Source organism: Egretta garzetta, unplaced genomic scaffold, assembly GCF_000687185.1.
Source record: "Egretta garzetta isolate BGI_Z169 unplaced genomic scaffold, ASM68718v1 scaffold143, whole genome shotgun sequence".
Classification (NCBI taxonomy): Eukaryota; Metazoa; Chordata; class Aves; order Pelecaniformes; family Ardeidae; genus Egretta; species Egretta garzetta.
In genome coordinates this window covers 1655017-1667612 of record NW_009259310.1, presented here as the reverse complement: position 1 = coordinate 1667612, position 12596 = coordinate 1655017, and the positions used below count along the sequence as shown (strand labels likewise).

At 56.3% G+C, this 12596-nt stretch overlaps 1 protein-coding gene across 2 annotated transcripts in view; it reads left to right on the top strand.

Annotated features, from left to right (window-relative positions):
- The window catches only part of RGS3 (regulator of G protein signaling 3), a 65851-nt gene that overhangs the window by 38161 nt on the left and 15094 nt on the right, over nucleotides 1-12596 (top strand). For both annotated transcript variants that reach the window (XM_009636332.2, XM_009636333.2), the window contains one exon: nucleotides 1605-1727. In XM_009636332.2, the coding sequence (XP_009634627.1) occupies nucleotides 1605-1727 (123 nt within the window). The remainder of the gene's footprint in view (nucleotides 1-1604; nucleotides 1728-12596) is intronic.

Here is a 12596-nt window from a genome sequence, read left to right as displayed (position 1 = left end):
ATGATTAGGTACTTCCCTAGGGACGAGTGGATATCACAGTGGTACTGCCTGGTGATTTGCTGGCACGGGACTGGGAGAGACTGAGATGCCTGGGATGGGAAGGAGCACTGAGACGCCTCGGGGGATGCTCAGAGCATCACTGCAACTCAGGATCTGGGGGGGAAGGGAGAGCCCTGCCACTTTGTGTCCCCGAATCACAAACCTCTGCTCCAGTTTGATAGCGCTCAGTAAGCCTGAGCATGGATTTTCAGTGTTTAAGCTCATTTCTGCTGTAGGAATAGATGCGGTGATGTCCAGACGTAAGAAAGATCAAATCTTCTCTTTCCTGGAAGTCTCCTTGAAGGGGCAAAGGACTGAAGTAGATCTCTCTCTTTCTAGAGGTGATGTGGGCAGTCAGTTTATATACTGCTTTAATAGGGATTTTGGATTAAACATGAATGAATTAACATCCAGTGAAAACAGTGCTTTAAATGGTGTGACTAGAGAGTGTTTCCCCTTTTGGATGTGTTGTGTCTCTGGAGTCACAAAGCTGTTCTCTCTGACCTTTCTGGAAAAAACAGGCTAGTGGAGACCTGCCCTTCTGGAAGGAAATCCTAGGGGGAAATGAAAGGTCTTTTTCATGCCCTTTAGTGGAAGACTTTTTTCTTTGCAGCTCTGTCCTAAAGTTCTGCTTTTTTTTGGTTTTCCTTTTTATATCTGGCCACAGAAGGAGATGATCCAGCCATGGACATTTCTGGACCCTTTTTAAAGTGAGCCCTGCAAAATCCCAGTGGGCAGCAAATGTTACCGAATGCTTGATTTTTAGCACAAGAGATGAATGATTTAAGGGCTGGGAGACGCTTGCTGAGAGAACTTGGTCAGAAGGTTTCTTAAATGAGTGGGATTTGGCCCAAAGAAAATGGCAAAGAGGAACAGGTCCCTATCAAGAAGGGTGTGTGCAGGGAAGGGGCAGGGCAGGAGGGAAGGTGGGCAGGCTCCGAGGCTCGAGATGGGGCTCAGCTGGGATGAATTCCCATCGCTTCTCTCAATTCCTTCCTCGCTGCACGCTGCATGCAGACAGTGCGTGACCGGAGCTGGAGCATCATCATCCTCAAAACAACCTCTGAGTAAGGAGCAGACCTGGCGAGGCTGGTGTGGAGCTTCTCCAGAGGTCTGCCTTCCTTCCAGCCCAACCCAGCCCAATGGCACTTCATTTCATCAGTTCACGCTATGGCGCCTCGTTAATGTTTGTGTACAGCAAAGAGCAATTTCTACCCTCTAAATGAGCATAATAGACACATGTCCGCTGGGGTGGCACAGGGTGCAGAATTGCTGGTGCTCTGCCCATGCTTTACCGCTTGGCTCCCACTTTACTAAAGCTAAAATCTGCTGCTGTGCACCACAGCAGCCTTTCACCCTCTGTCTGGAGGAGATTTCACCGTGAAGCTGATTCCCCATCTATTTTGCTTTCTCGTGCCCAGAGCGCAAGACACCGGTGCGAGCTCTCTGGTTATACGTACATTCATCTGCTACAGTGTGTTGGAAGCAAGTAGTTTGCAAACAAAGCCAGGGCCTGCGACACACGGCTAATGACCTTCTCTCTGCCTGTGTTTCCTTTACGTCAGAAGTCAGAGTGCTTATTAAGTTTGGAGGCTTACTCCCAGGAGCAGAAGAAGAGGATCTGCTGGTGTCTGGCTGAGAACATCACCAAGCAGCAACATCCGGCACCAGCTCCTACAGAGAACAAGGTAAGCAATCCATGGGGGAGCTCAAAAACCCCGCTCCGGGCATCGCGGGGCTCTGCCTGTGGTGAGGACTTTGCTCCAGCTCTGCAGGCTGGTTCTTTGCCAGGTGAAGAGCAAGTTTGTGTTCAGGCACTGCTGCGGCTGCAGCTTCCTGCCCTGCTCAGGGAAGCAGTTATTCCGTTTCCATCCGCTGACCCGAGTCCAGGCAGGCTCCAGCGAGCAGGCTGCTTCTGACGCCTCCCAGCATCTGTATTTGGACAGCTGAGGCCGTGCAACCCGGTGTACGGCCTTCTCCGAGAGCTCGGCTCTGGGGCAGGACTGAATGCAGAGGGAGAGGCTCAGGCCATGATCTCTGGGTCCTGATGAAAAGGCCGAGGTCATGGGAGCAGTGGCGCGGCAATGTGCTCCTTCTCTGCACTCTGAGGGGCTCAAGCGTTTGATCTGAACCCCACAGATGGCCTCCAAGTGCAGAAAGGTCATTTGATGAGTGCTTTTTTCATACTTAGCAAGGCAGCACCAGCGCTTTTTCCCACACTGAGGAGCCTGAGAGCATCGGCGCGGCAGTGCTGGCAAGGGCGATGTGTGTGTGGAGTGGATTTGAGGCACTGTCGGGCACTATGGGTGTAGTTAACATCTCCTGTCTGCCTGGCTTTGGGGCTGGGGCTGCCACCAAGGAGTCATCTGGGACAGTGGCAATCTCAGCTGGAGTCATCTCGTCCCCCAGGGGCTGGGCTGGGACCGTTGGTGGGTGGCCCACCACACTGTGCAGTTTAAAGAGCTTTAAGTGAGGCAGACAGGGATCTCAGGGGTCAAACCACCCAGATACCTGCCCTTGGCTGGCGCGTGGTGGTGGAGCAGCTCCTGCCTCATGTTGGCGTGCGGGTACAGCCTTGGTGCATGGTCCAGTCTGGCTCAGAGGCAAGCGACCCGCTCCCACCATATGTGCGGGCAAAAGCAGGAGCAGGCGGCTGCGCTGCTGCCCAGATCTGGAGGCAGAGAGACATGGCTTTTGCTCTGCAGCGTCCCAAACTGGGTCAGCACAAACATCTCCACAGGAGACAGAGCCTCCGGATTCCTTTTCCTGCACGTTTTCAGACATACTAAAATAGCAACAACATACAAAGCCTGAGAACCTAGCTACCACCAAACCTCTCCAAATGCAAATAGCCCAGGGCAGCTAATTCAGCGAGGTGACAAGACTCTGCTTTGTCTCTTGTTTTCCTGTGATGCGTCTTGCTGGCACGACACAGCACCTGGGCAGGGGGTCCCAGACGGTTCGGCATGGGGGGATGCATGTGACGGGGCTGCTGCTGGGGGCTCTGCTCTCAGCTGGGTGCGATCCAGCCACGGGCAGGGGGATCCTATGGGGCAAAGCTGGGCAGGGACATTTTCAAATCTGAGCATCTCAAACAGATCCTAAAAGTGGGGAATCTCGGCAGCTCTTCATCCCAACATGTGCCTGCATTTGGGTTTTTGGGTGATGTTGCTGTTTGCCCTCCCCAGACTCTGTGTTCTTGGCAGGGTGCAGGATTTTGGCTCTCTGCTTGGACTTACAAGCCCTATGGCTCAGAGCAAAGCCCTGGAGCGTGTCTGCTCCCTGTGTTATGGAAGGAGTCTGGCTACTGGACAGGTGAAAAAATACTCTAGAAGACAACACAAACCTTTCTAAGGTAGCCAAGAGGGTGCTCCTTGGGTGCAGCGGAGAGGCAGCGTGGGCCCTGCAAGGTTGTGACAAGGGAGTTCTGTCTTGGTTTGCCAAAGCTGATGGAAATCCCACTGGTGGGGTATGGGGCCGGGAGGGAGAAAAGGAGCATGAGAGCAACCACCAGGCACTTAATTGAGTTCATAGCACCATTTCCCATCCCAGCAAGGTATGAGCTGCCCAGGCTGCAATTTTAGAGCAAACCTGATCCTGACGTGCAAGAAGGAGCAGCGTGGGGAAGGGGGAGCAGCCCTGCTTGAGGCTGCAGCTCCTGAGCGGACAAGCGAGGATGCTTGGTGGGCGTGCAAGCTCAGAGCCAGGCGGGCGACAGCGCACAGGGCCGGGCTGTGGGCAGAAGCCCGACATGGGCAAGCTGCAGTTGGGGCTGCTGTGCCCAGTCTGCCCCACAGCTGGTTTGTTGGGCAGATGTCCCCAGGGATGCTGGTGCAGTGGGAGGCAGGAGCAGGGAAAATCAGTTGCTTTTTGCAAGGGAGAAGCGATCCATTAGCTTTGCTTGTTGCTTACAAGTCATTTGATACTAGGGCTATTTAAGGAAACAGAACAGCGTCTGTGCTCTGTGAGCAGACAAATGAAGCTGGAAGTATCAGCCTTTGCGGGGCTGATTTCTGCTCCAAACAGGAATCTGGTTTGCAAAGCCTTCAAAATTGCTCCAACTTGGCAAGAGGCAGCTCATCTCACTGTGGCCGGAGCCCAGCCGAGGGTGCTGGGGCTTTGCTGTGTGACGGGAGTGAAGGATGGGCGCAGCCTTGGTGCCAGGCAGGGATGTGCCGTGTGCCAGCTGGGCGCTGGAGCTGGACAAGGGGACACAGCAGAGAGCGACTCCCCAGCAGCCCCCGTGGCTGCTGCGCCAGCGTGCGAGCTGGGAAGGGCTCACCCTTCAACGTGTTAGTGTGGCTGTTAGTGCTGTCCCGGAGCCTTTCCCAGAATAGATGGCTTGTGATGGGGCAGAGCATCTCCAGTGGGACAGTCACTGGCAAGGAGGGGCTGCACTGGTTGAACTGGTGGAGGGAAGTTGCATGGTGCCAACTTCTTGGAGCTGTGGGAAATCAGGCAAACTTTGTCACCGAGTGATGGACCCATCTGGCCAGCTGCAGCAGGTCACAGGTGCTGTTCTGTGGTTACTTTACTCTCCCCACTTGCAAAGCCTTCCCCGTTCTTGCCCTCTGTCCAGGTCTGCCCCGGGAGGCTGCTCCCTGCCCCTTGGCTGTGCTGAGCCAGGATCTGTGAACACATCAGTAGGGTGACCCACCTTGGTGACAAATGTCCCCAAACGGAGAGGAGGGGGCCCTGGCAGTGGGCTGGGGCTGGTGAGGAACCACAGTGGTGGCAATGGGGTTATAGCGAGAGCAGCTTTATGAATTAATCGAGTTAGCGAGGCTGCCTCCTTGGGCCGAATAATGACCATCTGCGCAGAGCACAGTGCTTTTTTTAACCTTGCATCACTGCACTGGTTCTGCTTCCAGCCCAGCCCCGCGACGAATTGCATTAGCACAACTGAAGAGATGGCAAACTGCAGAGCAGGGGCAAGGAGGAGGCACCAGGGGCTGGAGCTGGTCCAGCTGGTTTGGCTGCCAGGGAAAAGGTTAGCGGCACAACACCCAGTTTATAACGAACCTGCTACGACCATCTGATTCTCACTGCTTGTTTCTTTGTGTCTTCCACACTCAGAATGGCTGATTACTCTTCCTTCTGACTCCGCGACCTGAGATTACCTCGGAGATGATGCCTGGCTGTATCTGAAAGATGTAGATTACCCTTAAGCTAAATAATTACGGACGCTTTGTGGTGTGGACTTTGGGCCATGGCAGTCCAGGACAGGTGCTCCCCTTGTTTCCCCTTGTTTGAGTGGTGGATCCTCAGCACTTTTCAAAGCCCGGCTGCCAGCTTCTGTCCCATGGCTGCTGACGGTGTGAGCAGGCAAGGATCGATCCTGTGCCCCGGCCCATCCTGGCAGCGCTGGCTCCGGTGCTGGGAATGAGCAGCGGGAGGGTGCGGGGCTGGGAGGGACTGGCCGGCCCCTTCCTGGCTGTTCCTCTGGTCAGGAAGGGCAGGGCTGTTTCTCTCACTATTTACAGCGTGCTTGACAAGTGCAAGTAAACGTGCTGTCAACAAGAGCAAAGAGTGTGTAATCGAGGGATGATGGAAACCAGGGCTGGAGTGGTGGTGCTGGCTCTGTGGAGGGCTGCCCCGTCGGAGCTGCCCCGGCCACTGGTCCCAGCGCCTGCAGCATGGGGAAGAGTGAGCATGGGTGACCTTCCTCCTGTCACCTACCCTGCCTCTTCTTCCTCACTCCGAGCACCCCAGTGTGCCCCAGGCACCCACCACGCTGCACACCCCAAATCCCTCTGCAATCCCTGTTCCCCAGCACCGCCTTCAGCAGCGCCCTTGCTCTTTACACCGGGTCACCTCCCAGACCTCCCTTTGCACGGTGGCCAGGCACACCTTCGAGCTGGCACAGCCAAGGGGCTACTGGCATTGGGGTGGCCATGACAAGCACTTGGGCTGGGGCCAAGTGGGGTGAGTCTCTCTCTCTGACCAGGGTGCTTCACTCAGCAGCAGCATAGCCAGAGTGCGATGGGCTGTTTCTTGGGGAAGGAAGGGGGGGATTTGCACCTTCTCGCTTTGTTTTTGGCCCAAAGTCCTTCCATTTTGGGCTGGGAACCTACTGCCCTGTCTGTGCCACCTCTGCTCCAGAGGGTCCTGCTCTCCTGCTGCTGTGGGGCAGACCAGGCAGGGCACGGCCAAGGGTGCAGGAAGCCTGGAGCTTCACCAGAGCCTGCTTTTCTTCCACGATGCCAACGTGAGAAGCGGGGCAGGGCTAAGCACATCACAACAGCACCCGGAGGGCCAGCCTGAGCCCAGCCTTATACCTCCCAGCACCTTGCTCATGCTGTTGGGGTGCTCAGGCGGAGGAGAAAACCTTGAGGTTTATTCTGCCCCAGTAAGGGTTAAAGCCTGGCAGTACTTATGAACCGGGTTACAAAAGTAATGCAGATAAGTGTGTTGTTCCATGCTGGCAAGCACTTCCTGGCTCTCGCCCTGGGCTGGAAAGATTTGTTACTGAGGACAGCCAAAGGCTGCCTCAGTAATGCTGTGAATTCGGGAGACTGTGGGACTGGGGATGCTGTCCCCCGAGTCAGCTCCAGTTCAGCTCCGTCCACTTCAGTATCTGGAGGATACTGTCACTGCCAGAGGTCCCTGTCCCATCAGGGCGAACAGGACCCTTGAATCCGCCGGTGACCCCGATGCACAGTGACACGTGGATCTCACCCTTGGCACTTGACGGGCCAAGAGAAGGACAACACGCTGGCTGGAATTCAGCTGGGACAGGATCTGAAGAGGTAGCAGTAGGTGTGAAGCATGCTGCAAACATAACAGGAGTAGATTCAGTTTGAGCTACCCCGGATTGATCCATCCTGAGCCATTTTCTTGCTGGGTTTGTAGCCCTCTTTCATGGGAACAAGCCCCAGGTGCAGCCAGGGCATTGAAGGCTATGTGGGGAGATTTTACCGTTCCCTGCAAGGCTTCAAAGCACATCTCAAACATCCCGTTATGAACAGAGGGACCCTTGTTACGCAGTAGCCTGACTTAGTTCTCTGCAGTGCAGGTCAGCCTGGATGAGTGCTGAGGGGTCCTGAGCCTGATCCTTCACCCCACCAGTCCCTTCTTGCACACCAGTTGGCTTACAGCCCTAAGAGCTGGGATGGGGTGCAAAGCCTGAGGAGGCTGGGATTCACCTGGCTGTTCACATGGGGCTGGATGGGGTGCTGGCTCTGGGTACTGGGCTTTTTAGTGTCTCCCCTGGCACTGAGCCCTGGTTCCATCGAGCTCAGTTTCCAGCCCTGCTGGCTCTTGGTGCTGGCCCAGGTGGCATGGAGGTGCCTGGGGCTGCCAGCCCAGGACAGCTGCTTGCTCAGCCCCAGTGCTGCTGGCTCCTGGGCTCCCAAGGCACGTGTGTGCCGGGAGTGAGCAGGGAGGGACGCCCAAGCAGATGGGCCAGCTGAGAGCCACGGCTCTGGCTTTATTTGTTCATTTGCTTAGCTGGACTCCGAAGCCATTAGGAAGGCAGACCTCTCCCCTCTGGCAAACACCAATCCCTGTTTCTCTGGCGCTGTGTGATGTTCTCCTGGCCGTGTCCATGGCACCGATGATCCTTCCCGCATCCCCCCGAGCAGGAGGGCACGGTAGTGGAGCAGGGATGCGAGCAGCTGCCGGCGCTTTCATCATGGCCAGAGGCGTTTTTAAACCCTTAAGGGTCTGTTTCTGGAGGATCCCCAGAAGGGCTGGTAAGAGCGAGCGTGCTGGCAGGAGCGGCGCTGGCAGCCCAGGGGGGTTGAGCGGTGTTGAGATCATTTGCACGGGGTGGTTGAAGGCACAGACTAAGTGGTTTAAGCCAGCACTGCTGTGATTTAATGAAGGCGCTGGAAGCGCTTTGGTGCAGTGCTGCCTGCAACGAGGAGACGCTGCCTGGGCCAGGCAGGGCTGGCACCGTCCGCTTGGCTGGATCGCTCCTGCGCCCAGGTAACTCCTGTTCAGGGTCGTTGCCGATGTTCTTCCCTTCTGACATGGTGGGGGGCTGTCAGCATGTGGTTGGGCAGGCTCTGAAGCCATGGTCAAGTACCTCCTTGCAAAAGTTACTCGAACCCTGGTATCTTTGCAAAGCCAAAGGATGTGTTTGAAATGGTGGGGGGCTCTGGGTGGTGGTGCCCAGAGTGGTGTGGGGTTGGGAGGCTTCATCCTGCTCCTAAGGGGTCCCCCAAGCCCTCCATGAGTCTCAGCATCCTGCCCTGTAACAAGCACCTTCCTGATGGAGTGGCAGGGCAAGGCTTGACAGCATGATTGCAGCAGGGTTGCATTTGTCTTTGGAGCCACCAGTGATGGTTTTGGTGCCATTTGGGATTCCTCCGTTCTCTGTGTAGCTCTGGCCATGGGCCTGTTGGTATCAGTTGCAGGCAGAGCTGCTCTACCAGGTCCTCTTCTCTTGGTGGTTTTTTCCTTACCATGATCTGTGCCGGCAGCAGCAATGGCTTCCAGTGCCAACCTCATTGTAAGGGATGTTGGGACAACAATGGCTCTGCAGTGGCTGAATGCATCAGCTCAGGCTCCTGCTGTCACCTCCCTCATCCAGCACAGGGGACAGTGCTCTGCCCCGGCCGATAACGCTGCAGAGAGATTCCCCCCCTGCCCAGCACCATCAGGGAAAGGATGCTGAAGCTTGTGGGCTGAGTGCCATGGGTGGGTTCTGCTCCTTCCTCCCCCTTTCCCACTCCTCTGCTTTTTTACTGCCAGGGATAGGTATGACCCAGACATCATCTTGATAGCCTCCAGCTCTGGGTCCCACCATGCTCACCCCGTGGAGCTGGGCTACCCTGGTCAAGGAGGCTTGCAGGCAGTAGCTGGTGCCCAGCTTGGGCAAACTGGAGCTGTATTGCCAGAACGATGGACTGGACGTGGTGCAGTGGGTGTGTGCAGGTTTGGATGGTGGCTGGGTGTGTTCCTGGCTGTGAGGGGCCAGCAACCCTGGGCTGGGGGTGCTCTGAGTCGCAGGGGTAGCTGGGCATCCTCGGCATGATGACATGTCCCCCAGACCCGCAGCCAGCCACCTGGCCCCGCTAAGAGACTGGGCACAAATCCCACTGGGCCCAGCTCCCTTCACCAGCGCAGGCAGGATGGGTGCTGAGCACAGCTGCTGGGCTGGCAGTGCTGCGTTGCTGCTGTCAGCAATGCCATTGTGCAGCTGAGCTCAGCTGTGTCCTGGGTGAGGGAGCTTTTATGTTACTGGTACCACTGCTCCATCACAGGAGTATCCACGAGCCTGCGTCTGGCTGGGAGCAGGGGGACACATGTGTGTGCCTGAAGTCCATGCTGGAGAGCAGAGCTGAGCACTGCTTGTCACCGCAGCAGTGAGGACCCTTCAGCGAACGGTGGCTGTGGTGCAGATAACCACCAGCAAACGGCTGCACTCACACACGCTGCTCTCCATAGCCACCAGGGCAACTTGCCGGTCTCGGTCAATAGAGCGTAATACCAGGAGGAGACACATCCAGCCAAGGCAGTCGGGTTCCCAGCCCGGTGTGTATGGGGATGTCACAAGAGAGCGCTGGCCTCTGCAGGAGAAGGAAGGGGCAGATGGCTGTGCGTGGGCTGTCCCCCAGGCGAAGACCGCACACCCTCCTGCATGTTTTTAATCCCTGTCCCTGCCCGTTTGGGTAGAGCTGCTGCTTGTAGGGGATTGCAGTGCAGAGGGCAAAGCACCACGCTGCAGAGCATCTCCCACTTCAGAACTTTTCTGTAGGAAGTAGTTTGGGGAAAGAAAAAGCAACTGTGAACCTGCAGCAGTTTCATTTAACGGGAAGCATGGGAATCGGTCTGCGGCTTGGTGTCGCTCGGGGGCAGGACAGGGCAGGAGAAGGGGAGCTGCAAAAGTGAACGCAGCGGGTTTCAGGGTGAAACATAGCTCTTCCTCAGGCAGAGCGGACATCCACTTTTATCAGCAGGTAATAGTGCCTCCAGGGATTGCTAGCAGAGCTGTAAATAGCATGAGGGGCACGAGGGAGCAGTGTCTGGGAGAGTCTGCCGGGGCTGGGGCTGCCGGGGGGAGATGTCACTCGCTCAGCCCGTGCAGCTGGGATGCAACTGAGAGCCCGGATTTGGTAGGTTTTGCTTTCTAAGTTTGCAGCCTGGGGGCTGTACCCTTCGCTGGGCAGGATCCGGCCCCAGGGTGAGGAAGCGGTGCAGCGCCGTCGGGAGGCACCCATGTCCTTTTAGATCAAAGGCGTCTGCGCCGCTCCCCACGCCTGTCCTCCCGTGCCCCTGGGCTGGGCTGGACCTTGCTGCCTCCTGGGGATCCTGTGGCTCCTGCCCGGCTTCGTTCACTGCCAGGCTGGGTTTGAAGGGTTGGTAACGAGCAGCATCGGGGGGAATGAGGAGGTGCTTGTAGTGATGGGGACTTTTTGAGGTTCTCTTGCAAATTTGGGCTGTGTACGGCCGTGCCACCTGCCTGGGCTGGCTCTCGCTGCAGGAGCGGCATGGCAGCCTGCTGACAACAGGGGCTTTCTGCTCCAGGGCTTTTACTGCCTGTTGGAAACCCTCCGTTTACTGGCACTGGGGACAAACTGGTAAATTCAACCCTTACCACTGAAATCAGAGCCATGTGTGGGCTCGTAGCCTTGGTGGGGATGGAGGACACCAGGCAGGGGACAGGTCGGAGTCCAGAGCTGGGGCTGCTGGGGCCGCTGCAGCTCGGGGCTGGCAGCTCAGTGCTGGGGTGGCAGCAATTCTGTGTTAACTCCAACTTGGCTGAAGCCTGCGGCACGTGAAGGTTTTGTCCAAGGTTGTTTGCTGACACCGTCAGCAGCTGATCCCAATCCATGGGTGCAGGCTACACCCGCAGACCGGGCTCCCTCCTGCACACCCTCTGCTATGGGTGAGGCTGTTGCCCTTGATGAAGCTTCGGCTCTTGTTTAGTGCTGCATGGCAGAGCGGCTCTGGGGAGAGGTGCAGAGCGTGGCCGCTGCGGCGTCGGGGCTGGGCGATACCCGGGTCAGGCCCCGTTTGCAGAGCAATCAGTTGGGGATGACGGTAATGGGATTAGCGCAGCTACTGACACGGGCTCATTTCCTCTGGCAGAGACGGACTTCTCCTTCCAGGGCTCTGAGACATTTCAAGTTCAGGTTTTTTTGTGTGGTGCAACTGCTCACACCCCCACAGGCGTCTCATCGGAGGCATAATCCGCCCTTGCTGTCCGGCCCTGGCACACTGCTGGATCCCGCTGTTTGGGTTTATACATCCGCTCTTGCTTTTGCTGTTACACTAATTGCTCTGTATCAATTATTCATCGATTCAATAATGAAGCAGGGAGTGGGTAGAAAACCCTGTGGCACAACGAGCCCTTGGCTCCGGCCAGCCCCACGGAGCCGCCACAGCTCAAGGAGGGCAAGGAGCGGAGCCGCCTGGGGGATGCTCCTTGGGACCGCTTTCACAATGACTCCTTGGAAAATTTTCTCATGTTTTGCTAGTTCTGCTTTGCATTTCTGGCTTAATTTTCGGCATCTCAGCCCCATGCTGTGTATTAGATGCTGCCTCCTGTAGCCGTGTGCTTACTCGGTTCTTACTGGATGCTTTTTAAGTCTTGAGGTGCTCATCGTCAACGGTCTTGGTAGTGTTTCACAGGGCCAGTTAGAAGTTTCTGATCTGATGGATCTGGGCACAGTTTGTCCCATGCTAAGAACTGAAATTGTAATCTTTTTCTTCCACTTCAGGAGAATCCTACTTTGGAAACATTGATGTTTCCCTGATTGATGTGGGCGCTGTTTTCCCCCATCCCATCTGCCCTGGGGAGGGATGTCACCTCCGCACGGGGAACAGCAGTGAACTGGCTGCAGCCTCCACAAAATCCCCCTGGAGAGGGACTTGGTCTTATTCCCGCAGAGTTAAATGCTTTTGGGGAGAGGTGAGGCACGTTTGAGCAAAGGTAGATTTAAGGGCAGCGGGAGCCAGAGAGGTTCCTCCATGTGACTTGGGGAGGTCTGGGGACAGCCCATTAGCAGTATCCTGGGAAGTCCACCGAATCCTCCTGGGGTGCGAGCATGGTCGGAGCAGCACCTCCTTAACTCTCCTGCCCAGCCCGATATCCAGCACTGTGTTACCTGCAGGGACTTCCCTGCTTTTCCCAATCCTGGATTTTGGCTGAGGAGCTGCCTGGGTGCAGTTCTCCTGGGTATGTTTAGCCTCCTCTTCCCCAGCATTAGCACACGAGAAAGGCATGCGTCGCAAAACCCGAGCATCCACATCAGGAACTAGAAAAGGCTGAATTCAATTTTCTTGTGTCCAGGCTTTACTTGAGCCACAGCAGCTCTGTGAGTGTGAGGAGCAGAGGTTTTGAAATAAGCAGCTGAGAGCCTCAAAAAAATCCCTGACCTCCCAGAGCTGGGGATTTAAGGGAATGCCAAATCCCGCAGCGCTTCTGGCAGCGTGAGAGCTGGCAGCACCGGGGGAAGGCCAGTGCAGCCTTCAGCTCACAGCTGTGCCGCCTCCATGGCCAGTGTTTTCCCAGCTGGAAGTCCCGGCTGTGGGCCACCAGCAAGGGCACGTTATTTAAAGAAATGCTGGAGAAGTCGAGGCCATGCTGACAAATCCACATCTGTTCA